General features: G+C 40.3%; 3 protein-coding genes across 3 annotated transcripts; all 3 read left to right on the top strand.

Moving 5' to 3' along the window:
• The first annotated feature begins 8,855 nt into the window (after window positions 1–8,855).
• LOC119722177 (neuropeptides capa receptor-like) lies at window positions 8,856–9,998 on the top strand. Its single transcript, XM_038192224.1, has one exon. It carries the CDS (start codon window positions 8,856–8,858, stop codon window positions 9,996–9,998), a length of 1,143 nt encoding a protein of 380 aa, XP_038048152.1.
• A 2,798-nt stretch (window positions 9,999–12,796) lies between these two features.
• Window positions 12,797–13,921, top strand: LOC119722219 (neuropeptides capa receptor-like). Its single transcript, XM_038192264.1, has one exon. It carries the CDS (start codon window positions 12,797–12,799, stop codon window positions 13,919–13,921), a length of 1,125 nt encoding a protein of 374 aa, XP_038048192.1.
• A 3,659-nt stretch (window positions 13,922–17,580) lies between these two features.
• On the top strand, window positions 17,581–18,723 carry LOC119722220 (neuropeptides capa receptor-like). The gene has a single exon (XM_038192266.1). The coding sequence runs from the start codon at window positions 17,581–17,583 to the stop codon at window positions 18,721–18,723; it is 1,143 nt and encodes a 380-aa protein (XP_038048194.1).
• The last annotated feature ends 7,042 nt before the right edge of the window (window positions 18,724–25,765 follow it).

The raw sequence follows: 25,765 nt of genomic DNA on the forward strand, positions 1-25,765 counted from the left end.
GAAGCATTTGCTAAAAGCCAAAAGTATTTACTTTTTACTTTTAAGCTTTTGCTAGACTTGAAGTGTTTACTTCATTTCGTATGAATAAAAAGGAGTTTAATGGTTCAGATTTCAGGCATTTACTGGTCATTTTTCAAGGCTGGGTAGGAGATACCTTGAAAATATCAAGCAAATACTTCTGCGCGAAAACTGCTGTATTTATTAATATAAATTGCGCCAACTTAACACAAAACGTAAATAGACTACATATAAAACTATACACTTTATTTTGAATAACATTTAAATATAATTGTTTTATTATTAATTCCATTACTAGAAGAAACGATAATTTCGCATTGTGCTTAGTGTTAGCGTAAAGATCAGTGCGGCATAGAATGATTAATGAGAAAATGTATCCAACGGCACCCTGGGGACTAAACAAAATGAAAAGCATTGTTTAGTTTACTAGGTCACCCATCTTTGCAAACTATTATTTTTTTGATATTTCAATAAACGAAAACCTTTGTGTATTGAATTTTGATATGATTTTACCCGCTTTAACACGTCTGTGATGTTTTTTTATGCAATTGTGACGTCTACAGGGCACTGACCTTTACAATGTTCATGAATGATGAAAGTATACTTTCTGTATTCTGCAACTGGCGTAAAATGTCTTAATCATTTTTGCTGGATTTGAGGGTCAAATGTACATGAACTTCTGCGTGTATTGTAAGCATCACCTTGATTTGGACTATTATTGTTGACAACCATTCGTCCATGAAAACAATCCAACAGTGAATCATTTGCTAAACGTTGTCTAGTAAATGCTGAACAGTAAAGGAAACTTTTATTCATACGGATTCAAGCATTTGCTTTTCCTTAATGCTTTTACTCCATAGTAAAACTGTTTGCTTAAACTTCCAAGCATTTGCTAGTTTTTATACATACGACCCATGTGTGACTTTACGCCAATTAGTCTGGTGCCTTGTGGGTAAAACGGAATCGCGTCTCATGATTTTGGTATCGTCGTTTAGTTTGGCTTAAGCCATGGAGATGGTACGTGTTTAAAGCCTCTATATAATGTGGGGTGCAATGACGACAGTAAACAGGACAGCCTTGTCGCAGCCAGATCAGGATTGTCCACATTTGACTTGATAGAAATGTTAAATCCGATCGGAAATGGTTGGCAATGCCGTGTAATTGGACGGGTCATTTTGCGCCATAATTATCATGCAACTTCGCAAAGGTTAACTTACCAGCATATGTTATCAAACGTCATCACTGTCGACCTGCAGTTGGCCCGTTGCCGACCTTTAGTTAAGCCAACGTCAAGATGGGAGATGGCCTTTTGTAAACCGGTGTCGATATACAATCGGCCCGATTGAATACGGGCGATTCCCAATAGTGCGCCTCCAAGAGTTTGCAACGCGTTGGCCAATCACAATGCGCGAAATCAGTCGACCTTTTCCAAACGCGCATTGGGTCGACAGATTTCGCGCATTGTGATTGGCCAACGCGTTGCAAACTCTTGGAGGCGCACTATTGGGAATCGCCCGTATTAGAACTAAAATTGTCCGTTGTCAGCCTGAACGGTCCCTGCCCGGTCAGGGTTATGACTGGAATCAAAACAAGAAGTTTTCTCGATTCCACTTGAACGAAACCCTCCAAAACCTCCCCCAAAAAACGTATCCAGTCCCAATTTTCGAGAACACGTTAGTTTTGACAGAGGTTTAGAAGACATTCGAGCTGAAAAAGTACCAATATTTAAAAATATTAAAAAAATATAATCGTTTTCACTCCATTATCATGTTTACTTTATATTTGAAATTCAGCTGTCGTACAAGTATCAACTCCTGCGACAAACGTGTCACCATCTATTGTAATCCATGTTTACGGAACGGTGGCGCCAATTCGGGCGTTATATTATTGAATTGTGAAGACAGGTGTAAAAAAATGACGCCTTCGCTCTCATTATTTGTGAAATTGCAGAATTATTGCTCTTTTCTCCATCCTCAACGCGGTAATATCTCGCGAAATGGGGCGCCGTTTTGTGAAGGCCGTCGGTATGTCAACCCCGTACGCCAATGTCTGTAAATTGGAAAACAACGCCGCTCTCGGCTCGGCTCCTGTCCCTGAATTATCGCCCCGAAATGGGTCGTGAGATTGTCATTTACCCGACGACGCACGTCTGCCTCGCTCTCTGCCTTGATCGGGCCCCGTGACTCGCCGTAATGGGTCGTGTGTATGAAAACTAGCATTTGACTTTACTACCTATTCTTAAGCATTTACTTGCATTTGTATGAATAAAAATGGAGCAAATGCTTTTACTGGAAAGCATTTTCTAAAAGCTTTTGACTTTTTAGAGCTTTTGCTAGACTTGAAGTGTTTACTTCATTTCGTATGAATAAAAAGGAGCAAATGCTTCAGATTTCAAGTATTTACTGGTCATTTTTCAAGGCTGGGTTGGGGCTACCTAGAGAACATAGAGCAAAGACTTCTGCGCAAGAATTGCTTCATTTATTGATTTTAATCGCGCCAAAATTAACACAAAACGTTAAAAAAAAACCTACATATAAAACCATACACTTTATTTTGAATAACATTCATGCGAAATCTAAATCTTTTTTTTTATTAGTAATTCAATTACCAAAAGAAACGATAATTTTGCATTTTGTCCACGATATGCGAAGTGTGAGCGTAAAACTCAGTGCGGCATAGAATGATTAAGGAGAAATTTTATCGAAATGAACAAAATGAACAAAATGAAATCATTGTTTAGTTTATTAGGTCACCAGTCTTTGCAAACTATTATTTTTAACATTTCAATAAACAAAAACCTTTGTGTGATGAATTTTGGTATGATTTTACCCGCTTTAACACGTGTCTGTGACGCCATTGGATAAGATTTTGCCTTTCGATCCCGCATTGAATTTTACGGTTACACTTTGCATATCATGAACAAAATGCGAAATTATCGTTTCTTCTAGTAAGGGAATTAATAATAAAAAATATGTAAATTTGGCATAAATGTTATTCAAAATAAACTGTATGGTATTATAAGTATAGTTTATTAACGTTTTGTGTTAATTTTGGCGCGATTAATACGAATAAATGCAGCAATTTTTGAGCAGAAGTAACGGCTGTATATTCTCAAGGTAGCCCCAACCAAGCCTTGAAAAATTACCAGTAATTACTTGAAATCTGAAGCATTTACTCCTTTTTGTTCATTTTAGTTTTTAGCAAATGCTTTCCAGTAAAAGCATTTTGGTTCATCTGTATTTATACAAGTACCAAGTGGTACAACCCACGGCGGTTCCACGAACCGTACAACCGTGAATTTTGCAATGCAATGGGGCGTGAACTAATATGCAAATTAGACGCATGCGCATCTGTGTAACAAACTGCAGGTATTGCATAGAAACTCACTGGCAAAGCTGTGATAAACGCGTGGCATGAAAACAGTATAACGGGCCGAGTAAAGTAACCACCAACCAACCCATCCACCCACTCAGCAATTACCAACCAACTACCAACCACCAACCAACCACCAACCAACTACCAACCAACCAGTTCACCAACCAACCAACATATTGCAGCTCAAGCCCACGGCGTGTTTCACACCGCCATAGGAAAAAAGGTAGTAAAAGCAAATGCTTGTTTTTATACATACGACCAAATATTCTGCAAGGCTGCTCTAATTGTCCGAAATTCAATAAATTGTCCTTGTCTCATCTTCTGCCCCAGAAATAGGAAATGACTATTCCATGTAGTTTTACAAAAACGGCAGTTCCGGGTAACAAAGGCCTTCTTTTATTAACGTCCCTGTTCTTTGCTATGTTGCATTTCAAGCTGTAAACGGGCTGCCTCATTTGACATGATTAAAAAAGAAGAAACGCGAGTATGTTTGAAATAGTAAGGAACAATACCATGAATATTTGAAATAGATTATTCTGGGTATTTGTAAGACGCTGTGTTACAACTGATAATGTAGTAACCAACGGATAACGTATCACCAGCCGATAATGTATCACAAATTGACCGATATTGTATCACTAACCGATAATGTACCAAAAATTGACTGATAGTGTAGTAAAATTTGTATCCGATAATGTATCACGTGTCGACGGATAATGTAACTACAAAATAACTGTATCCGATAATGTATCACCACGGAACGGATACTGTATCAACCAATAATGTATCAAAAATCAACCGATAATGTATCAGTATGGGGAAAAGGTGTACACAAAAATACCCCCTATCTAAGCTGCCTCCGTCCGTATTTTGAAAAGGCGGACATTATACCAGTAATTTTTTTTTTTTGGGGGGGGTGTCACAGCAGAGGGAGGGGGGGGGGTGCATTTTTTTAATTTTTTTTTTTAGGAATTTGTATGCAATTTGTTTTGGGACACAGCTGGGGGACCCCCCCCCCCCCCTGGATCCGCGCCTGTGTTGGCCTCAAGGAAGCGGCAGGCTTGTGACGTTTGGACTCCAAACTGTGTGGGTTGAACAAACTGAAGTCAGTGGGTAAATAACAAATGACGTCACATGCGAACGGTGCCCCCCCCCCTAAAAAAAGCCGGGGCATTATTTTGTACGGTACAGTAATATTGTGTACATGATTGTAGGATTTTATCAGCGCTCCCTGTTGAAAATATGGCACGATCCCCCCCCTCGCCCCTCATCGACCCCCTCCCCCTCATCCCCCCTCACCCCCCCCCCCTCATCCCCCCACTAAATGAGCAGTAATGCTGTGATTGTGCCCTTTTCAAATCTGTAAGAAAAAAAATCGTCTGGGGTCGACAAGGGACCCATGAAGCTTGATCGCATCTAGACTATCTTCGACGATTGCCGCCTAAATCCGGCAAACTTGTTACATTGTATCTTTTGTGACAGCTCAAGTTTCATGATCATTTCAGATGGTAGTTTTGCTATACACATGCCTCGCCACTCGTATGTGTTCCCGGTTCATGCACAGCGCGTATTTTGAATGTGCAAAGTTATTGGGGGAGGGAATAGTCTTGGAGACCATCGCAAGTTAAATTGAACGTATGCGCGCGCCGAAGTTGCCTGACGCTCATGCGAAGACGCTGTTGCTAATATCCACATTCTGGCACATTCTGGAAGTGGTGTGCAACTTTGCGCGCGAACCAGTACAGTACGCACATGCTGCGTCCCGTCCATTGATCTCCATACGGAGATCAATGGTCCCGTAGTGGTAAAACGCGCCCTCTTGTGTCGCAGCACGGAGCCCATATGGAGGCCAAGTGTCCGTAGAAAAGAACTTGTCCACATTTCGGTGCGGATGTGCGAGTGCGGTTACCCCCCCCCCCCCCCCCCCCCCCCCCCCTTGACATCAAAATCTGGATACGCCACTAGTTTAGGCCCATGTGGAAGTAGTGATATACTTTCTCGAGTGGGGACTTATCATAGTAAAGGCACTTATTAGGCTTTAATTAATTTGCAATATTTCCACCTTTTCACCATACTGATACATTATCGGTTGATTTTTGATACATTATTGGTTGATACAGTAACCGTTCCGTGGTGATACATTATCGGATACATTTATTTTGTAGTTACATTATCCGTCGACACGTGATACATTATCGGATACAAATTTTACTACACTATCAGTCAATTTTTGGTACATTATCGGTTAGTGATACAATATCGGTCAATTTGTGATACATTATCGGTTGGTGATACGTTATCCGTTTGTTACTACATTATCAGTTGTAACACGCTGTATCTAATCCAGTTCAAGTTGGTTTATCGCAGATTTCTTCTCATGTAATCACGCGCGCGTGCGTACGTCACCTCATCGACACACGCCAAGTTTCAGTGCAGCAATAAAAGTACACAGTACACCAGATCATTATAATCTCGTAATGCACACCTGTGAGAGTATTAATGGTGCTGCAAACTTTCCGGACGGGACGCAGAGGATGCAAAATTTCCGGACGGGACGCAGAGGCTTACTTCAGTGTCTTGTATTCATAGAACATTACCAACCGAGTAAGATGCTACACATGGATGGACCTATAAATACCTACGGGTACTGGTTGACTTATACTATAATCCCTTAGCACGAATCGCCCGCTGGTATCCATGTCAAAAATGCGATGTTATCTTTTTATTTATTTTTTTAGATTTTACACTGGGTCATGTTTTCATATGGAAAAGGCCCGTCTTTGACAGATTGGGATGTTTTATCATGTTTATATGACGAGAGATAACTTGCCGTAGAACAAGTTATCTTGGAAATGGGAAACAGCTCAGTAGCATGCATGAAAATATATACGCAGGGGGCGCCAGAAAACGGTCAAGTGTTTTTGATTATTTTAGTTCGGTATGTCTGTAGCGCTGTATGTTAATTCAGTGGTTCATCATTCTTTAGTATGCGAGTATTTAATAATAATAATAATAATAATAACCGTATTTATATAGCGCCTTTTCCAAAGGATACACAGCGCTGGGTGAGAATTCAACCAAAGACAGGTAAATGAAGTTTATGAACATATGAGACCCAATGGGCCGAATTCATTAAAACTAGCAATTCCTTTTTCTTGGCTTTTGCTTACATCTTCATACATAAAAATAAGCAGTTGCTAGCAAGTAAAAGTTTCTAGTTTTAAGCAAAAGCAAAAGCTTGTTTCTTGCAAGCAAATGCCACCTGGATTAGCAATTGCCTAAAAACGTATACATAACAGCCACCTTTTGCTTGTGTTATTCAGCAATTGCAAGATCACCTTTCACTTGTTAGTGATATACAGACATCAGAGACGATTTCATCATGTTTATACCCGTTATAATTAGTTTTGTTGCCTAAACTGACTTAAGAACTGTATAATAATGTAGATTGAGTACGGTATTGAAAATTCAAAATTGCATATTAGAGAATGGTTCAAAGATGTCTTTGTCTTATTTGTATGTTTCATCTTGGACAGATTTGTCATGATTAAAATAGTGTTCAGTGAACACAAGATGTTCATGTATAAAGTGATGCAACTGCTCTTTATTTCTGCGGAATACTGATTTAGCTACAAGTAAGATAGAATGGTAAAAGCAACAATACTTGATCAAATCATTTCTAACGAATGTAAAATTACAGTAAAAAAAAAGAAGAAGAACTTTAGAAAAAAATACAAACCCTAAAGCGGGCATCAGCAGAAGCGCAACTGGAGGAACAAACTCCCGCTGAAAATGCCGAAGCCATTTAGTTTATGGTAGTTTTTTTTGGCCCTTTCAGTGCGTTGAAGACAGGAACATAGATTGATCATACGATTTACCCTTTTCATTTGCGTCCGTTTTCTTCTTGACCTGTGCTTTCATGTTGGCAACCTTCTTCAATATTTGTTTGTAATCCAGTTTTTCCCAGTGTTTGTAGCAATTGTTGCTTTGGCATCCTGAAGTGCCCTCCATTTGTTTTCCTTGCGACTTGGTAGTTGTGATTTGTCTGATGGCACAGGGTGTTTTGGATGATTTTGACCAAAACTGCTCTCACTTGTTGATCACATTTGACAACAGTTTGATCATGCAGCCATTTTGGAAATTGTGTGGGGAAAGCAACCTGTTTCTATTAAAAAGCTGCACATTTACGCATGCCTCATCACACATTAATAAGAACCAATTGCTTGGCTAGCTTGAGAAGAAGCAATTAGTCAAAGCAAAAGGTTATTTATACGTTTTTAAGCAATTGCTTTTGCTTCAGCTTCTGCTTGATGAACTTTTACTTTTGCTTGGTGCCTCTGCTTATTAGCAATTACTAGATGGACTTCTTTCAATTTGAAGTTGACTAGAAGTAGTGTAAACTATCGAACAAATTTAAAACAAAATCTTAATTCCAGAAGACAATGTTGTACCTAAACTGCGACCCTCCCTTTACTTTGAAATTTCGGAAATACCCCCATGTGTTTAAGGTCAATGACCTGTAATACCTAACAACAAACAAACAACTTCAGTGGTACTCGGAAAGTACTCGACTAAAACTCTGCAAATGTCTGGCTTATATCTGCAAACTACAGCAATTAAGTGCCTCATGCATTTTTTTAAATGAAAGGTCCATTGTATGGACACGTAGTTCAAGATCAACAATCCATATTGAACGAGAGCTTTCGCTGACATAGAAACCATTACGTTCACCGTTCGGCGATGGAAGATACGTCAAAGATGAGAGTGACTGCAATTAGCTAAAGGTAAACAAGGACTTTCCAGATTAAGGCCAAGGAAAAAAATGTCTCCGGTTTCTGGTCTGTGCGCGCATCGTCGTAGCAATGCGCGTCGGCAAAAAAAATCAAAAAAAAAATCAATGATGTCTCAAAACCGCCAAACTCACTGATTTGACTGGAATCCTACTGCTGCACAATTTTAACGTGTTTTTAGATTGGGTTATTACGATCGAATGTAAGCTGGATTTTAAGAAGATCGAAGCGTCATCTGCAACATCAGCTGACATTTGAAGAAAAAAAGGGGAAAAAAAGCCGCGTCGCCCCACCACCTTTTATTTTGGGCAAGCTCCATACGAGAAACCGGAGACTTTTTTTTGGCCTGATCATTAATGCAGGCTTTTCCACATGACAGGCAATGCAAGGAGTGCATAAACAACGCCGTGAATTAAGACTCGAACACAAAATAACGAGCAAACACACTGGGTGGCTCGAATCGTCACGCTCAACATGCAACTACATGTACTGTTAAAGAAGGGATTCTTTTTAATGTCAACAAGTATCTGTAACTCTATATCAGTAGAATGTCGTTAAGATCTTCATTTCCCAGGATGTCTTTTGATAAACTGAATTACTGATAACATAGATTTATGATCTGTCTAGAAACTGTGCCTGTATATTAAAACTATACAAGTACGTACAGTCATCATGGGAGCAGGAATAACATCAGGTGAGTGCAGTGAACAGGATACTGTCAATATCAGTCAGGATGCAGTTTCTTCGTGGCTACACACTCCCTTGGATGTGTCTATTTCGACCATCGTCGTACCTATCATCTGGTGCCTTGGTATCATCACTAACTTGACTTTTCTATTTGTCATTGTCCGCGTTCGCAAACTGAGATCAGATACCAACATATACTTGGCACACTTGTCACTCGCTGATCTTCTCTATCTGAGTATGGGGTCCGCATACGGCATAAGGAGTTACACTGCATCGGTCGTGGCACGTCACGGTCCCTTCGTGAATTCTGCCCAGTGTGTCAGTTTTTTTACCGTGATAAATACTGGCTACTTTGCATCCGTTGCTTTAGTTACCATGGTATCTTTCGAGAGATTCCTCGCCCTGTGCCATCCCATTAAACATCTCAAAATCCGCGGACGCAGACGCACCCATAGAATGATTGCAATCTGCTGGCTGGTGGGATTATTGTTTTCCGCTTCCACCGTTCCGAGAGTTCTAGTTCTCAACGTACACTGTCTCCAATGGCCCGATGTCGACGCCTTTGTGGACTACCCATCCAGCTATGCATACTGTGGTCCTGTGTCACCTTGGGTAAACTACTTCATTCCGCCCCTACTGAATATTCCCTGGATCGTGGCAATGATAGCTAACGTTTTCATGTATGTAAGAATCTTACAGATGCTCAACAAACGCACCTCCAACAAAAACATTTCAGTACGGAAAGATCATAATGCAACTCATATCCGAAATCAAGTGACAAAAATGCTGGTCGCTAACGGCACTGTGTTCTTCTTATGCCAGGCCCCATATCGCATCTTCAGCCTGTCTGGATGGATCTGTCTTCTTGCTCAGATTCCTGATCCATTTGTGGTTGCATTAGGATCAGGAATCAGATGGATATCCTCTGTTCCCCAGTTCATCAATGCGATGATTAATCCCTTGATCTACGGTGCCGTGAACCCAGCGTACCGTTCTGCGATCAGAGTGGCGTTCAAGTGCAAAAGCCAAGCCAGAAGGCAAAATACATCTGTCTCTGTAGTGCGTGGAACAGAACAGAATAACACAACATCCTTAGCCATTGACGAGGACATCGAAACTAGACTGTGATCAATGAGGTCAGTTGAAAATCAAAATGCAAATGCAAGCAAACTTTGTAAATACCATGATGTGATTTTCAAGCACATGACTACTAAACTGGGTAGCACTTGGTCCATTTGTGTGAGGAGGAATTAACATATTTACCTGTAGCCTAAAATTTAATTAGGCCTAAAGGTGAAAAACAATAGTGCATTATTTACTAAGGGATTAAATAATGTGCTTGGCCAGTTTAAAACAAGTACGTTTTAAACCGGATTGGGACCGGGACCAGGATATTTGCTCAGGCTCCATTTTGAATTCACGAAGGGTCAAATTGCATATTATGCGACGCTCAAATAAGTATTGATTGATTGATTGATGTCCACATGGTCCGCAATGAAAAAAAATCACATCCGTAATGGAATGTATGCATTGCTATGAGACCGTTTTCGGATAGCATTTGCGCGCATTACCTGATTGCGGTCTTAAACAGCTGCAGCTGGATGTCTTTATACAGGGTCCTCATAAGTTACCCAGAATGCCATCCCCACTTCCTTAACAAGATTCTGTGAAGCTCATCAGCCTTTCACAGCGCCCTGTTTGCAGGGCGGGGGGGGGGGGGTACGAGCCCCGCTCCAGGCTGGTTTCAAACGTATACTTGTTAAATACCGGCCAATGACATATCTATTCCCACATTTGGGTCAAAAAGTCAGAGCAAGTCAAACATTTTAAATTTACAACGATTTTGCTCAACAATTTTACTTCATGTATTTTAAAACACCCCTCTTGCTATGAAAATATGGACTCTTTGGTAGTATTGCGCATGCCTAAGTGAAGATTGAGAACGTTTAACCAATAAAAGAGCAAAAGGGACCAGATTTTATAGGAGTCAAACATACTTTGACACCAGAAAGGTGTTTCAAAAAAGACAGCCGATGTTTTTTTATCAACCGTTTGTAACCACCCACATGACGGGCTCTCTTCCAATAAGAATGGGTAAACTGTCTGAGGCATTCATGAATGTATATTTTAACGGATAATCTCGGTTTCCGTCATTTTACATAACATTTGATGTATCTTTTTTAGTAATAGTAACAGAATGTATTGATTTGAAGCTAGTCATAGTAGACAGAATACAGGAATGCGGAGGATTGCACCATGTGCGTATCATCTTGCTGTCCCTTGGCGTAACTGAGGGTTCAATATGTGGGGTCGCTAATTGGGGTCATTGTGTGGAGGGGGCACACATTTTTAAAAATGAAAAGCTCATTTTTATCTTCCCCTAAATTCTGATCCCCGACACAGGGAAGGGGACAAGCCTCGAGCGCCCCCACGTCGACCCCGTGTCCCCAATAGTTATATACTTATACTAGAAAGCAGGTCTGTTTTCCTTTACGACTGAGCACTAGTCTGGACCACAGTGTTATCTGTGATAACAATAACCCTAAGAACCACAGCGCAAGTTCTGCGCAGTTTTCATGTACAAGCAATATTGGATCTATAACAAAGTAAAAAAGGACAAAAATAGGAACAAAAGTAGGGAACAGTATTGGCCCTCGAAAGTAAATATAAAATGTTAGTATTATTTGTGCGTTCACAAGTTGTTCGGCGGCCGTTTTTTTTTTTTTTTAATGCAAACCAGGCTTACCGGTTTCATGTGTGGGGATATAAGTGTGCCGATTTAAGAGGTTTGTCCCCGCCCCCCGTGGAGCGGACGATGCGGCGAATTTATGTTGTTCATTTATTCATTGTTCATTTATTTCCAGTGTCACATATTTTAATTATAATAGTCAATACAAACATGTACTTTATAGACAAATGGTGAAAGTGTAGAGGAACCTATACTAAGAAGCAAAGCTTGTAATCGTAGGCCCATTATACAAATTTAAAGTTGCTTTTAATACACATATATGTTTTCCCCGCTGTATGCATTGCTAAGAATCATTGCTGATCAACCATTGACAGATTTTTGTGAAGGGTTCCGTCATTCCTGATGTATCTTTTTTTTTCTCATCAGCATCAGTCAGATCGTTAGTAATCATTAGGCCCAACGCATCAAATGATAAAGAAAAGTGCTGTATAACCCTTGCTGTCGAATTTCACCGGACAAAAATATGACCACACGTTTTCCTGTTTGCATAACCTTTTAGTTTGAGGGATTCTTTCAGTTTGCTTTAACAACGCACAGATTGATGAATTCGTGTCATTACCCACCTTTAATATAGCTGGGTAATTGACCATTTTCATACACTCCCACGAAAAACAAACCGATCAAATGTCTGGCTTATATCTGCGCACTACAGTAATTAAGAGCATGGATTTTTTTTTGTTTTATGATAAGTCCATTACGAGTTTAGACAAATAGCTCAATTTTAACCAAGCACTCCATATTAAATAAGAGCTTTCGCTGACATGGAAACCATTACGTTCACCGTTCCGCGATGGAAGATACGTCAAAGATGACAGTGACTGCAATTAGTTCAAAGCAAACAAGTACTTACAAGATAGTAAGTACTGCAGACTTTTCCACTTGACAGGCAATGCAAGGAGTGTATAAACAACGCCGTGAATTTAGACTCGAACAGAAAATAACGAGCAAAACACACTGGGTGGCTCGAACCTTCATGCTCAACATGCAACTACATGTACTGTTAAAGAAGGCATTCTTTTAATGTCAACAAGTCTCTGTATCTCTATATCAGTAGAATGTCGTAAAGATCTTCATTTCCCAGGATGTCTTTTGATGAACTGAATTACTGATAACATAGATTTATGATTTGTCTAGAAACTGTGCCTGTATATTAAAACTACAAGTACGTACAGCCATTATGGGAGCAGGAATAACATCAGGTGAGTGCAGTGAACAGGATACCGTCAATATCAGTCAGGAGGCAGTTTCTTCGTGGCTACACACTCCCTTGGATGTGTCTATTTCGACCATCGTCGTACCTATCATCTGGTGCCTTGGTATCATCACTAACTTGACTTTTCTATTTGTCATTGTCCGCGTTCGCAAACTGAGATCAGATACCAACATATACTTGGCACACTTGTCACTTGCTGATCTTCTCTATCTGAGTCTGGGTTCCGCATACGACATAAGGAGATACACTGCATCCGTCGTGGCACGTCACCATCCCTTCGTGAATTCTGCCCAGTGTGTCAGCTTTTTCACCGTAATAAATACTGGCTACTTTGCATCCATTGCTTTAGTTACAATGGTATCGTTCGACAGATTCCTCGCCCTGTGTCATCCAATTAAACATCTCAAAATCCGCGGACGAAGACGCACCCATAGAATGATTGCAATCTGCTGGCTGGTGGGATTACTGTTTTCCGCTTCAACAGTTCCGAGAGTTTTAGTTCTCAACGTACTTTGTCTCCAATGGCCCGATGTCGACGCCTTTATGGACTACCCATCCAGCTATGCATACTGTGGTCCTGTGTCACCTTCTATAGACTACTTCATTCCGCCCCTACTGAATATTCCCTGGATTATGGCAATGGTGGCTAACGTTTTCATGTATGTAAGAATCTTGCAAATGCTCAACAAACGCACCTCCAACCAAAATATTACAGTAAACACAGATCATGATGCAACTCATATCCGAAATCATGTGGCGAAAATGCTGGTCGCTAACGGCACTGTGTTCTTCTTATGCCAGGCCCCATATCGCATCTTCAGCCTGTCTAAATGGATCTGTCTTCTGGCTCAGATTCCTGATCCATTTTTGGTTGCATTAGGATCGGGAATCATATGGATATCCTCTGTTCCCCAGAACATCAATGCAATAATTAATCCATTGATCTACGGTGCCGTGAACCCAGCGTACCGTTCTGCGATCAGAGTGGCGTTCAAGTGCAAAGGCCAAGCCAGAAGGCAAAACGCATCTCTCCCTGTAGTGCGAGGACCAGAAGTGAATAACGCAACAGCCATCGAAACAAGACTGTGATTTATGAGGCCTTTGAAGAATCAAAATGTTAATGCGATCGAGCAAACTTTGTAAATACCATGATGTGATTTTCAGCCAAATGCCTACTGAACTGGGTAGCACCTGGTCGATTTGTGTAATCAACATATTTACCTGTAGCCTACAGGGGGGGGGGGGGGGGGGGGGGGGGGGGGGGTAGGGGGTACGAGCACCGCTGCTGGCTTGTTTTAAACGTATACTTGTTAAATACCGGTCAATCACATATCTATTCCCACATTTGGGTCAAAAAGTCAGAGCAAGTCAAAACATTTGAATTTACAACGATTTTGCTCAACAATTTTTCTGCATGTTTTTTTAAAACACCCCTCTTGCTATTAAAATAGGGACTCATTGGTAGTATTGCGCATGCCTTAGTGAAGATTGAGAACGTTCAACCAATAAAAGGGCAAAAGGGACTAGATTTCATAGGAGTCTTAAGTACTTTGACACCAGAAAGGTGTTTCAAACTAGACAGCCGGTGTTTTTTTATCAACCGTTTGAAACCACCCACACGACAGGCTCTATTCCAATTAAAAATGGGTAAACTGTCTGAGGCATTCATGAATGTATATTTAAACAGATAATCTATGTTCCCGTCATTTTACATAACATTTGTGTAACTGTTTTAGTAATGTAGCGGTACGCCATTAAGGAGGTCCGCTCAAATGATTAGATTTAAGGACGCCAAGAACAACCCAAGACAAACAGACTAAATCAAAACACTAAGAGGAATCAAATTATGTTTGGTCTCATGAACTTGTTACAGATTACTTGTCTACAAAATCAATTACAATAGTTCTGAATCTGAATCTCAATCTAACTCACAAAACAAGTGTTACAAAAATCATATAACTTGGATTCAACTTCCAGCTCTATAAATTGTAATAACGTTGCTAATGATAAATTATAATCACAAAGTTTGTATTTTTAAAGTTGCCCCGGTTCCTTAGATTTCCAGGATCCTGATATTCTTGGTTCTAATATTTTAATCAGGTTCCCGGTTCACAGGTTCCTAATATTTTAATCAGGTTCCCCGAACGCCTGGCCAGTGTACGGCTGTGTAGTGAACTAGGCCTCCAAATTGCACCTGACATGAAACAGTCATATTGCAATAAATCAACATGTGACACACGGTGATTAAAACTTTGAGATTACGAAAACTAGTTCACCCCAAAATCACTCCTTTCGTCAACATGAAATAAACTAACACCTATCCCAGCGGTAGCAGGGAACTTGCATTGTGACATAAGAATGTAAAGAAAATACAAATTCCGCTCATTTGAAACTAAAATGTTGGTTTTCAAGCATAAATCTATGCACACGATACTCACACTTTGGTGTGCTGGCAGAAAAGGGCTGATATTCGCGCGTTCACGGCACTGGGTGCGCGTTTGTATACATTTTTCTGGGCTGTGTGCCAATTGTACGGTGCCTCGTAAAAGACGTCTCACTACAGTAATAGTAACAGAATGGAAGTATAATTTAAAGCTGTCATAGTAGACATTGTCAGCTGTCATAGTAGACATTGTCAGCTAGACAGCTGTCATTGTCATACTGTAGACAGAATACAGGAATGCGGAGGATTGCACCATGGGCGTATCGTCTTGCTGTCCCTTTGCGTAACTGAGGGTTCAATATGTGGGGTCGCTAATTGGGGTCATTGTGTGGAGGGGGCACAAATCTTTAACAATGAAAAGTTCATTTTTATCTTCTCCCAAATTCTGATTCCTGACAAAAGGAAGGGGACAAGCCTCCACTGTTATTTTGGTTGTGTACTATATGAACCTAGCAACAAGTGGTGTAAAAAAAAACTGAATAAGTTGTGTAATATTTTACACAAGTTGTGTAAACAACAGTTTACACAACAGGTTGCTAGGTTCATATAGTACACAACCGTTTGATTTTTACACAACCGAAATAACAGTGTCGAGCGCCCCCATGTCGACCCCGTGTCCCAAATAGTTATATGCTAATACTAGAAAGCAGGTTTGCTTTCCTTTTCGACTGCGCACTAGTCTGGAACACGGTGTTACCTGTGATAACAATAACCCTAAGAACCACAGCACAAGTCCTGGGCGGTTTTCATGTTCAAGCCATGTGGGACTTAATTTAACAAAGTAAACAGAAAACAAATAGGAACAAAAGAAAGGAACAGCATTGGCCCTCGGAAGTAAATGTAAAATCTTTTTTTTCTTTTTGCTTCCCATGTTGTAACAACCCCCTTAAACCTTTCACGCTGGCGTGAAGTGTCCCCCTTTCTGAACGCAATTTTGTTTTGTTTTGTTTTTTGTTTTGTACTTTGTTGTTTCATGTAAATTGTGAGTGTTTGTCGATCCTGCGGAATTACGGGAGGGCTATTGCCTCGTCCGTTCTCTTGTCTGGAGTTATTTCTGTAGCTTTTCAGTGTAATTTGCTAATTTTTAATGTTTAATATTAAATACTAAAATGAATAAATAAAATTATTTGAGTGTTCACCAGTTGTTTGTCGGCCGTTTTTTTTTTTTAAATGCAAACCAGGCTGACCGGTTTCATGTGTGGGGATATAAGTGTGCCGATTAGAGAGGTCTGCCCCCCCCCCCCCCCCCCGTTGAGCGGACGATGCGGCGAATTTAGGTTTTTCATTGTTTATTTGTTAATTTTTCAATTTTTCCACAGTATCATATATTTTAATTATAATAATCAATAGAAATATGTACTTTATAGACAAATGGTGAAACTGTAGATGAAACTGTATGGTGAAACTGTAATCCTAAGCCCCTTATACAAATTTAAAGTGGCCTAAAACACACATATATGTTGGGTATATTTTTTCTCCGCTGTATGCATTGCTACGAATCAATGCTGATCAACATTGACAAATTTTGGTGAAGAGTACCGTCATTCCTGATGTATCTTTTTTTTCTCATCAGCACAGGTCAGATCGTTAGTAATTGTTAGGCCCAATTTATCAAATGATAAAGAGAAGTGCGGGAACAACCTTGCTGTTGAATTTCACCGGACACAAAATATGACCCCTCATTTTTGGGATTCTTTCATTTTACTTTGATAACGTACATGTCGATGAATTCGTGTTATCACCCACTGACGATTGACCATTTTAATACACTCCCACGACCAAACAAACAGATCAAATGTCTGGCTTATATCTGCGCACTTCAGTAATAAAGTGCATGCCGAGTCCAGACACATAGTGCAATTTTAACCAACCACTGATCATGATCAACAATCCAATTTAAGCAAGAGTATTCGTTGACACGGGAACGATTATGTTCACCGTTCCGCGATGGAACATACGTCAATCACGACAGAGACTGCAATTAGATAAATGCAAACAAGCACTTTCCAGATAATAAACCTGCTGCAGGCTGCTCCATATGACACGATGCAAGGAGAGTACAACGCCTTGAATTTAGAATCGAACATAAAATATCGAGCAAACGCACAAGGTGGCTCGAACCTTCATGCTCAACATGCAATTACTGTTAAAGAAGGAATTCTTTTAATGTCAAGAAGTCTATATACCAGAAGAATGTCGTAAAGATGTTCATGTTCCAGGATCTCTTTTGATGAACTGGATTACTGATTAGATAGATTGATGATCTTTTCTTGAAACTGTGCCTGTATAAACTACACGTATAGCCATGGGAGCAGGAATAACATCAGGTGAGTGCAGTGAACAGGATGCCGTCAATATCAGTCAGGAGGCAGTTTCTTCGTGGCTACACACTCCCTTGGATGTGTCTATTTCGACCATCGTCGTTCCTATCATCTGGTGCCTTGGTATCATCACTAACTTGACTTTTTTATTTGTCATTGTCCGTGTTCGCAAACTGAGATCAGATACCAACATATACTTGGCACACTTGGCAATTGCTGATCTTCTCTACTTGAGTCTGGGGTCCGCATACGACATAAGGAGATACACTGCATCCGTCGTAGAATTTCACGATCCCTTCGCGAATTCTGCCCAGTGTGTCAGTTTTTTTACCGTGATAAATTCTGGCTACTTTGCATCCATTGCTTTAGTTACCATGGTATCTTTCGAGAGGTTCCTCGCCCTGTGCCATCCCATTAAACATCTCAAAATCCGCGGACGAAGACGCACCCATAGAATGATTGCAATCTGCTGGCTGGTGGGATTACTGTTTTCCGCTTCAACAGTTCCGAGAGTTCTAGTTCTCAACGTACTTTGTCTCCAATGGCCCGATGTTGACGCCTTTATGGACTACCCATCCAGCTATGCATACTGTGGTCCTGTGTCACCTTCTATAGACTACTTCATTCCGCCCCTACTGAATATTCCCTGGATTATGGCAATGGTGGCTAACGTTTTCATGTATGTAAGAATCTTACAAATGCTAAACAAACGCACCTCCAACCAAAATATTACAGTAAACACAGATCATGATGCAACTCATATCCGAAATCATGTGGCGAAAATGCTGGTCGCTAACGGCACTGTGTTCTTCTTATGCCAGGCCCCATACCGCATCTTCAGCCTGTCTAAATGGATCTGTCTTCTGGCTCAGATTCCTGATCCCTTTTGGGCTGCATTAGGATCGGGAACCAAATGGATATCCTCTGTTCCCCAGAACATCAATGCAATTATTAATCCATTGATCTACGGTGCCGTGAACCCAGCGTACCGTTCTGCGATCAGAGTGGCGTTCAAGTGCAAAGACCAAGCCAGAAAACAAAACGCATCTCTCCCTGTAGTGCGTGGACCAGAAGTGAATAACACAACAGCCTTAGCCATTGACGAGGACATCGAAACGAGACTGTGATTTCTAAGGTCATTTGAAGAATCAAAATGTTAATGCGATCGAGCAAACTTTGTAAATACCATGACGTGATTTTCAAGCACATGCCTACTAAACTGGGTAGCACTTGGTCGATTTGTGTAAGGAGGAAGAATTATCATGTTTACCTACGAATTAATTAGGCCTAAAGGTGAAAAGAAATAGTGCATTATTTACTAAGGGATTAAATATGTGCTTGGCCAGTTTAAAACAAGTACGTTTTTAAACCTGATTGGAACCTGGAACCGGATACGTGCTCAGGCTCCATTTCGAATACACGAAGGGTCAAATTGCATATTATGCGACGCTCAAATTTGTCCACATGGTCCGCAATGAAAAAGAAATCACATCCATAATGGAATGTACGCATTTCTATGAGACCATTTTCGGATAGCATTTGCGCGCATTACCTGACTGCGGTCTTAAACAGCTGCAGCTGGATGTCTTTGTATAGGGTCCTAATAAGTTACCCAGAACGCCATCTCCACTTCCTTAACAAGATTCTGTGAAGCTCATCAGCCCTTCAAAGCGCCCTGTTCGCAGGGGGGGGGGGGGCACGAGCTTTGCTCAGGGCTGGTTTTAAACGTATACTTGTTAAATACCGGCCAATCACATATCTATTCCCACATTTGGGTCAAAAAGTCAAAGCAAGTCAAAAAATTTAAATTTCCAACGATTTTGCTCAACAGTATTATTTCATGTTTTTTTTTAACACCCCTCTTGCTATGAAAATATGGAATCATTGGTAGTACTGCACATGCCTAAGTGAAGATTGTGAACGTTAAACCAATAAAAGGGTAAAAGGGACCAGATTTCAGATAGGAGTCAAAAACACCTTCAAACTAGGTGTTTTTATCAACCGTTTCAAACCACCCACATGACGGGCTCTCTACCAATAAGAATGGGTAAACTGTCTGAGGCATTCATGAAAGTATATTTAAACGGATAATCTCGGTTCCCGTCATTTTACATACCATTTTGATGTAACTATTTTAGTAATAGTAACAGAATGTAAGTATGATTTAAAGCTTGTCATAGTAGACAGAATACAGGAATGCGGAGGATTGCACCATGTGCGTATCATCTTGCTGTCCCTTTGTGTAGCCGAGGGTTCAATATGTGGGGTCGCTAATTAGGGTCATTGTGTGGAGGGGGCACTCATTTTTAACAATGAAAAGCTCATTTTTATCTTCCCCTAAATTCTGATTCCCGACACGAGGAAGGGGACAAGCCTCGAGCGCCCTCAAGTCTATCCCGTGTTCCCAATAGTAATATGCTAATACTATAAAGGTTTATTTTCCTTGACGACTGAGCATTAGTCTGGAACACAGTGTTACCAGCCAAATGGTTGCTATTGAACAGTGTTGTAGCCGAGGCCACAACCTCCGAGGCCGAGGCCAAGGCCGAGGCCACAACCTTCGAGGCCAAGGCCGAGGCCGAGGCCACAACCGCGAGGCCATGGCCAAGGCCGAGGCCACCACCTCCGAGGCCAAGGCCGAGGCCGAGGCCAGCTATCAAAACACGTAATAAAATATAATCACCAAAACAAGGCTAAGATTATGTTGGAGTTTTAACATCTTTTTAGTTGAATTCACTGAGTTTTGGAGTGCCTGGCTTACAAATTTACAGCTTGCAATGGGTTTCCTCTTGTAGGGAGTCCGGCGAATTTTGTTTTTTAAAGAAATAAATCTCAAGTTTTGTATCACTGAAAGCAAATTACACAACAAAATCAATGGCGTTTGAATCAGGCTCATAGGTGTTTGCCCTTTGGAGATACAACAATTTTAATGGCCAAATTTTGAGTTTCTATTCTGTAAAATTTACATTATTTACTTTTAGCATGTTTTATAAATCTTATTTTCAAAACCTATCAAAATGCTTAATATCATAGGAATCCCCATTAAATAAACAACAACTTGATTTTTCAATCAGGTTTTTACCACTCATAACCAAAAAGTTACGACCCCCCCCCCCCGACCTTCGCACTGTCCAGGCGCGCGCCGAGCAAACACCGCGATGCGACCAGACAATGCCAGACGGCCCGCCGTTACGCACGGGCAAATGTACATGTAGTTCCAATCCCGCTCCACACAACGGGATAAGTGTCCACGCATTATCACTGTTAATACCGCGGTACCAGACAAAGTCTGGCAATGGCCAATCCCGCTCCAAACAACACGGCAACACGGAACATGCGTGCATGATATCACTCAGTTCATCAAAATGACCATGAATTCTCGGATCATCCGATTTGAATCCAATGGCTTCGAAGAATTTTAAGATCATGGCAAGAGGTAGGGAGTCCAGAGGTTTTGGCCGTATATCTGTAACCACGCAAAATTAGTCAATTTCAAACCGTGCTTATACATGTAGTAAGTATCAACATGGCTCTAAAAATACAAAAAAGTATCCTGGTACCACGAGGAATACTGACTCCTATTATTAAAACATTCATTCAGAACTTTGCATTCATTTGGATGGAAAAACGAATTCTGAAATCGCGCTTTCCATATCGACCATTTGCGCCAAACATTACCGTGTGAGCCGGAACTTTCATTTACATCACCGTGTAAAAATAAAATCTACTTGATAAATCGTAACTGTTTTTATCATATCTTTATGGAAAAAAAAATGGTACGGACTAGTACACTCGATCGTACCCAGAAAGTTCAGACTTTTACTGAAACAGTGGCCTATAAAAGAAATGATTAAGCTTGCCGCACCTTGCCGCCAATCATCTTTAAAGGTCGGGGTGCAGAGGCGAAACGAGAACATTTTGTACAACACTGCAACCAGACTAGTCTACTACCACATGTTATTGTACGCAGATGGGATTGGTGCCAGACTTGTGTAGTCTGGCACGCGGTAACAGTTATAACGCTTGCACGCACGTGGAAAGCTGAAGCGCAGGCTAGGCGAAGATGCTACGTACGTGAAGACGTTCAATGCAACCATTTCCAGTTCATTCGTGCGTACATTGTATATGCGTTCGTTTCACGGAACCGGAAGGCTCCGAGGCCGAGGCCAAGGCCGAGGCCTTGCACCTCCGAGGCCAAGGCCGAGGCCAAGGCCATGAAAATCGGCCTCGAGGCCTCCAACACTGGTTGCTAACCGCAAAGCGTCGCCGTTGTTGGGCAAAGATAATCCGATTACGTACTTAGACGCGATAACGGAGCAGTGAAATTCATGCACCCCCAAAACCATGGCTTTTGGAACGTTGCGTTTCTCAGAAAATATGCTCAGTATGATTGAAATGTTACATTCTAACTGAAGAAGAAAATCTAAACTTCATGTTAGTGAACAAAATCGCTGACATCGATGCCGAAACCTCAATACTGTCAAAGCTGACCTTCAAGTCTGTAAGAAATCGTTCGAAAACTTCCCCAAATGTATGTATTTATCCCTATTTCTAGGAATGTATCCCAGTTGTTATTTCACGAGTAGTTGAACACATATCATCTAAGTATATTCCGAATTTCAGCTTATCTGTTGTTGCAGACGCTAGTGTTACAACGTGAAATATCTCCATGGAAATCTTTGAAGAGGATAACAAAAAATATTTGCCGCCCCAACCCATGTGCATTGTTCAGCAAAGCGCCGTAGGCGCTACGGCTCACCGATTTCGGCCCAGCACACAATCATGACGGGCGTATTAGCATATTCATTAGCGTCACTGGGCGCGACATGGCGTGGGTCTCGGTATCGACCGATGGAAGCGGGCAAAAAGGAGGATATTTGTTAATTAACAACTCGTGAAGGAGGCTTTTATCCAATTGCTTACTGCACATCGTAATGGATAGGCTTGACAAGATTGTTATATATTGCGCACGCCAGTGTCAATTTTCAAATGCACGTAGCGAGGCCTATTTTTTTCAATTTCAACGGAAAGAAATGAAGATATCACAACTTTTAGCACATACTTGGATCATTACAGGGGAAATAAATCCAGAAAGTTGCATGAAGAAACGGTCTTCCAAACTGGATCAATTGATTTTCAAAGATTTCACCCGCCAAAGTGACCATGTCTGTGTACATGTAGTTTCATTCAAAATAAAGTGTTACGTAACCTTTAGAAATCGCCTTCGCAACCATTATGGCTGTTACCTGTGATAACAATAACCCTAAGAACCACAATGCAAGTTCTGTGCAGTTTTCATGTACAAGCTATATGGGACATTCAACAAAGTAAAAAGAAAACAAATATAGAAGGGAACAGTTGGCCATCGGAAGTAAAATGTAAAATTATAGTATTATTTGTGCGTTCATCAGTTGATCGCCGGCCGTTTTTTTTTTTAATGCAAACCAGGCTGACCGGTTTCATGTTTGGGGATATGATATAAGTGTGCCGATTAGAGAGGTTTGCCCCACCCCCTCCCCCCTCCCCCACCCCCCGTTGAGCGGACGATGCGGCGATTTTATGTTGTTCATTGTTCATTTATTAATTGTTCATTTATTTCCACAGTGTCATAAATTTTAACTATAGTAATCGCTACAAACATGTACTTTATAGACAAATGGTGAAACTGAAACTGAAACTTGTAATCGTATAGTCCCCTTATTATGCTTATTTAAAGTTGCGTTTAATACACATATACTTGTATGTTGGGTATATTTTTAAGTAAGGGTTGAGGCTTTGCATAGTGGAGATACTCAATAATGAAAGGTTTGCGGAAACACCATGTGCGAATAATTTTTCAACTAAGAGAATGGTTCTGAAGAGAACCAGAGGTATTGACTCGACGTTCCGGTCAGTATGCTCTGACCGTCTTCCTGAGAGACGATCAGAGCATACTCTCCTGAAGACGGTCAGAGCATACTGACCGGAACGTCGAGTGAATACCTCTGGGGTTTTTTTCAGAACCATTCTCTTAGTTGAGAAATTATTCGCACATGGTGTTTCCGCAAACCTTTCATTATTTAATTGGGTATATTTTTCCCCGCGTTATGCATTGCTACGAATCATTGCTGATCAACCATTGACAAATTTCGGTGAAGGGTACCGTCATTCCTGATGTATTTTTTTTCTCATCAGCATCAGTCAAATCGTTAGTAATCGTTAGGCCCAATGCATTAAATGATAAAGAGAAGTGTTGTATCACCCTTGCTGTCGAATTTCACTAGACAAAAATATGACCACCACTGTTTGCATAATCTTATTATTTTGAGAGAATCTTTCATTTTGCTTTAACAACGCACAGGTTGATGAATTCATGTCATCACCCACTTGTATTATAGCTGGGTGATTGACCATTTTAATACACTCCCTCGAACAAACAAACAGATTATATGTCTGGCGTACATGCAGCAATTAAGTGCATGTATTGTGTGTTATGATAAGTCCAGTACGAGTTTAGACGCATAGCTCAATTTTAACCAATCACTGAAAAATATCAACAATCCATATTATACAAGAGCTTTCGTTGACATGGAAACCATTACGTTCGCCGTTCTGCGATGGAAGATACGTCAAAGATGACAGTGACTGCAATTAGTTTAACTGCAAGCCTTACTTACAAGATAATATTAAAGTACTGCAGGCTTTTCCACTTGACAGGCAATGCAAGGAGTGTATAATCAACGCCGTGAATATAGACTCTAACAGAAAATAACGAGCAAAACACACTGGGTGGCTCGAACCTTCATGCTCAACATGCAACTACATGTACTGTTAAAGAAGGGATTCTTTTAATGTCAACAAGTCTCTATATCAGAGGAATGTCGTAAAGATATTCATGTTCCAAAATGTCTTTTAATGAACTGGATTACTGATAAGATAGATTAACAATCGTTCTGAATTGTACCTGTATATACTACACGAACGTACAACCGTCATGGGTTAAATCAAGTTCAATCAATCAATTCAGTTCAATCAATTAAGTTATTGAGCAGCACCTTTCGTTTATGTCCATTCAGATTCGTTTACAAGACTTCTTTTTCGCTTTTAGAGGGCGATTTCAAACACCCAGCATTATATTTCACTTTTAGTTTAATGCCATCGGCACCAGATACAATTGGTGGTTTCTTGTTCATTAAACGTCAATCAAATTAGCTGTACCTGAAATCAATTTAGAAAAGGTATGCTTGCCGGTGATGAATGCACAGGTAACGTAATTGGCCGTCTGTTTCTCAAAACCGAATGCACGGACAATCAAAACGATTGAACTTTCGTTGCATTGAAATGGGATTGAAAGACTTGCATTCAAATACAGACGAAAACGAATGACCGATTTTCAGAAGTGCATGAACATTTCAGGAAATTGGCTGGGAAAACCTATATACACGGTTTGTGTTAATTTTGACGCGATTAACTAATACGACTAAATGCAGCAATTTTTGTGCAGAATTAATGGCTGTATATTCTGTATATTAGTTTTAATTTAATTTTGCTCAGTACCCAGGGTGCCGTTGGATAGAATTTCTCCTCAATAATTCTATGCCGAACTGAATGTTACGCTAACACTTCTCATATCGTGAACAAAATGTGAAATTTTCGTTTCTTCTAGTAATGAAATTAGTAATAAACAAACTAAAATTTTGCATAAATGTTATTCAAAATACAGTGTATTGTATTATATGTAGTTTATTAACGTTTTGTGTTAATTTTAGCGCGGTTAATACTAATAAATGCAGCAGTTTTCGCGCAGAAGTATTTGCTTTATATTTTCAAGGTTGTCCAAACACAGCCTTGAAAAATGACTAGTAAATCTGAAGCATTTACTCCTTGTTATTCATACAAAATGAAGTAAACACTTCTAGTCTAATAAAAGCTAACAAGTAAAAAGTAAATACTTTAAGCTTTCAGCAAATGCTTTCCAGTAAAAGTATTTGCTTCATTTTTATTCATACAAATGCAAGTAAATGCTTAAAAATAGGTAGTAAAACTGCTGGTATAAGTGTGTGCTCAGTATAAAGTCAATCGGATTGATTTTAGTGCCCAAAGTGCCGGTAACAAAAAAACGTGTACAAATGCTATGGGCAAAATGACTGGAAAAGAAAAAAGAAAAGAAAAAATCATCTGAACGAAAAC

This window comes from Patiria miniata, unplaced genomic scaffold (assembly GCF_015706575.1).
Source record: "Patiria miniata isolate m_02_andy unplaced genomic scaffold, ASM1570657v1 HiC_scaffold_14, whole genome shotgun sequence".
Lineage (NCBI taxonomy): Eukaryota > Metazoa > Echinodermata > Asteroidea > Valvatida > Asterinidae > Patiria > Patiria miniata.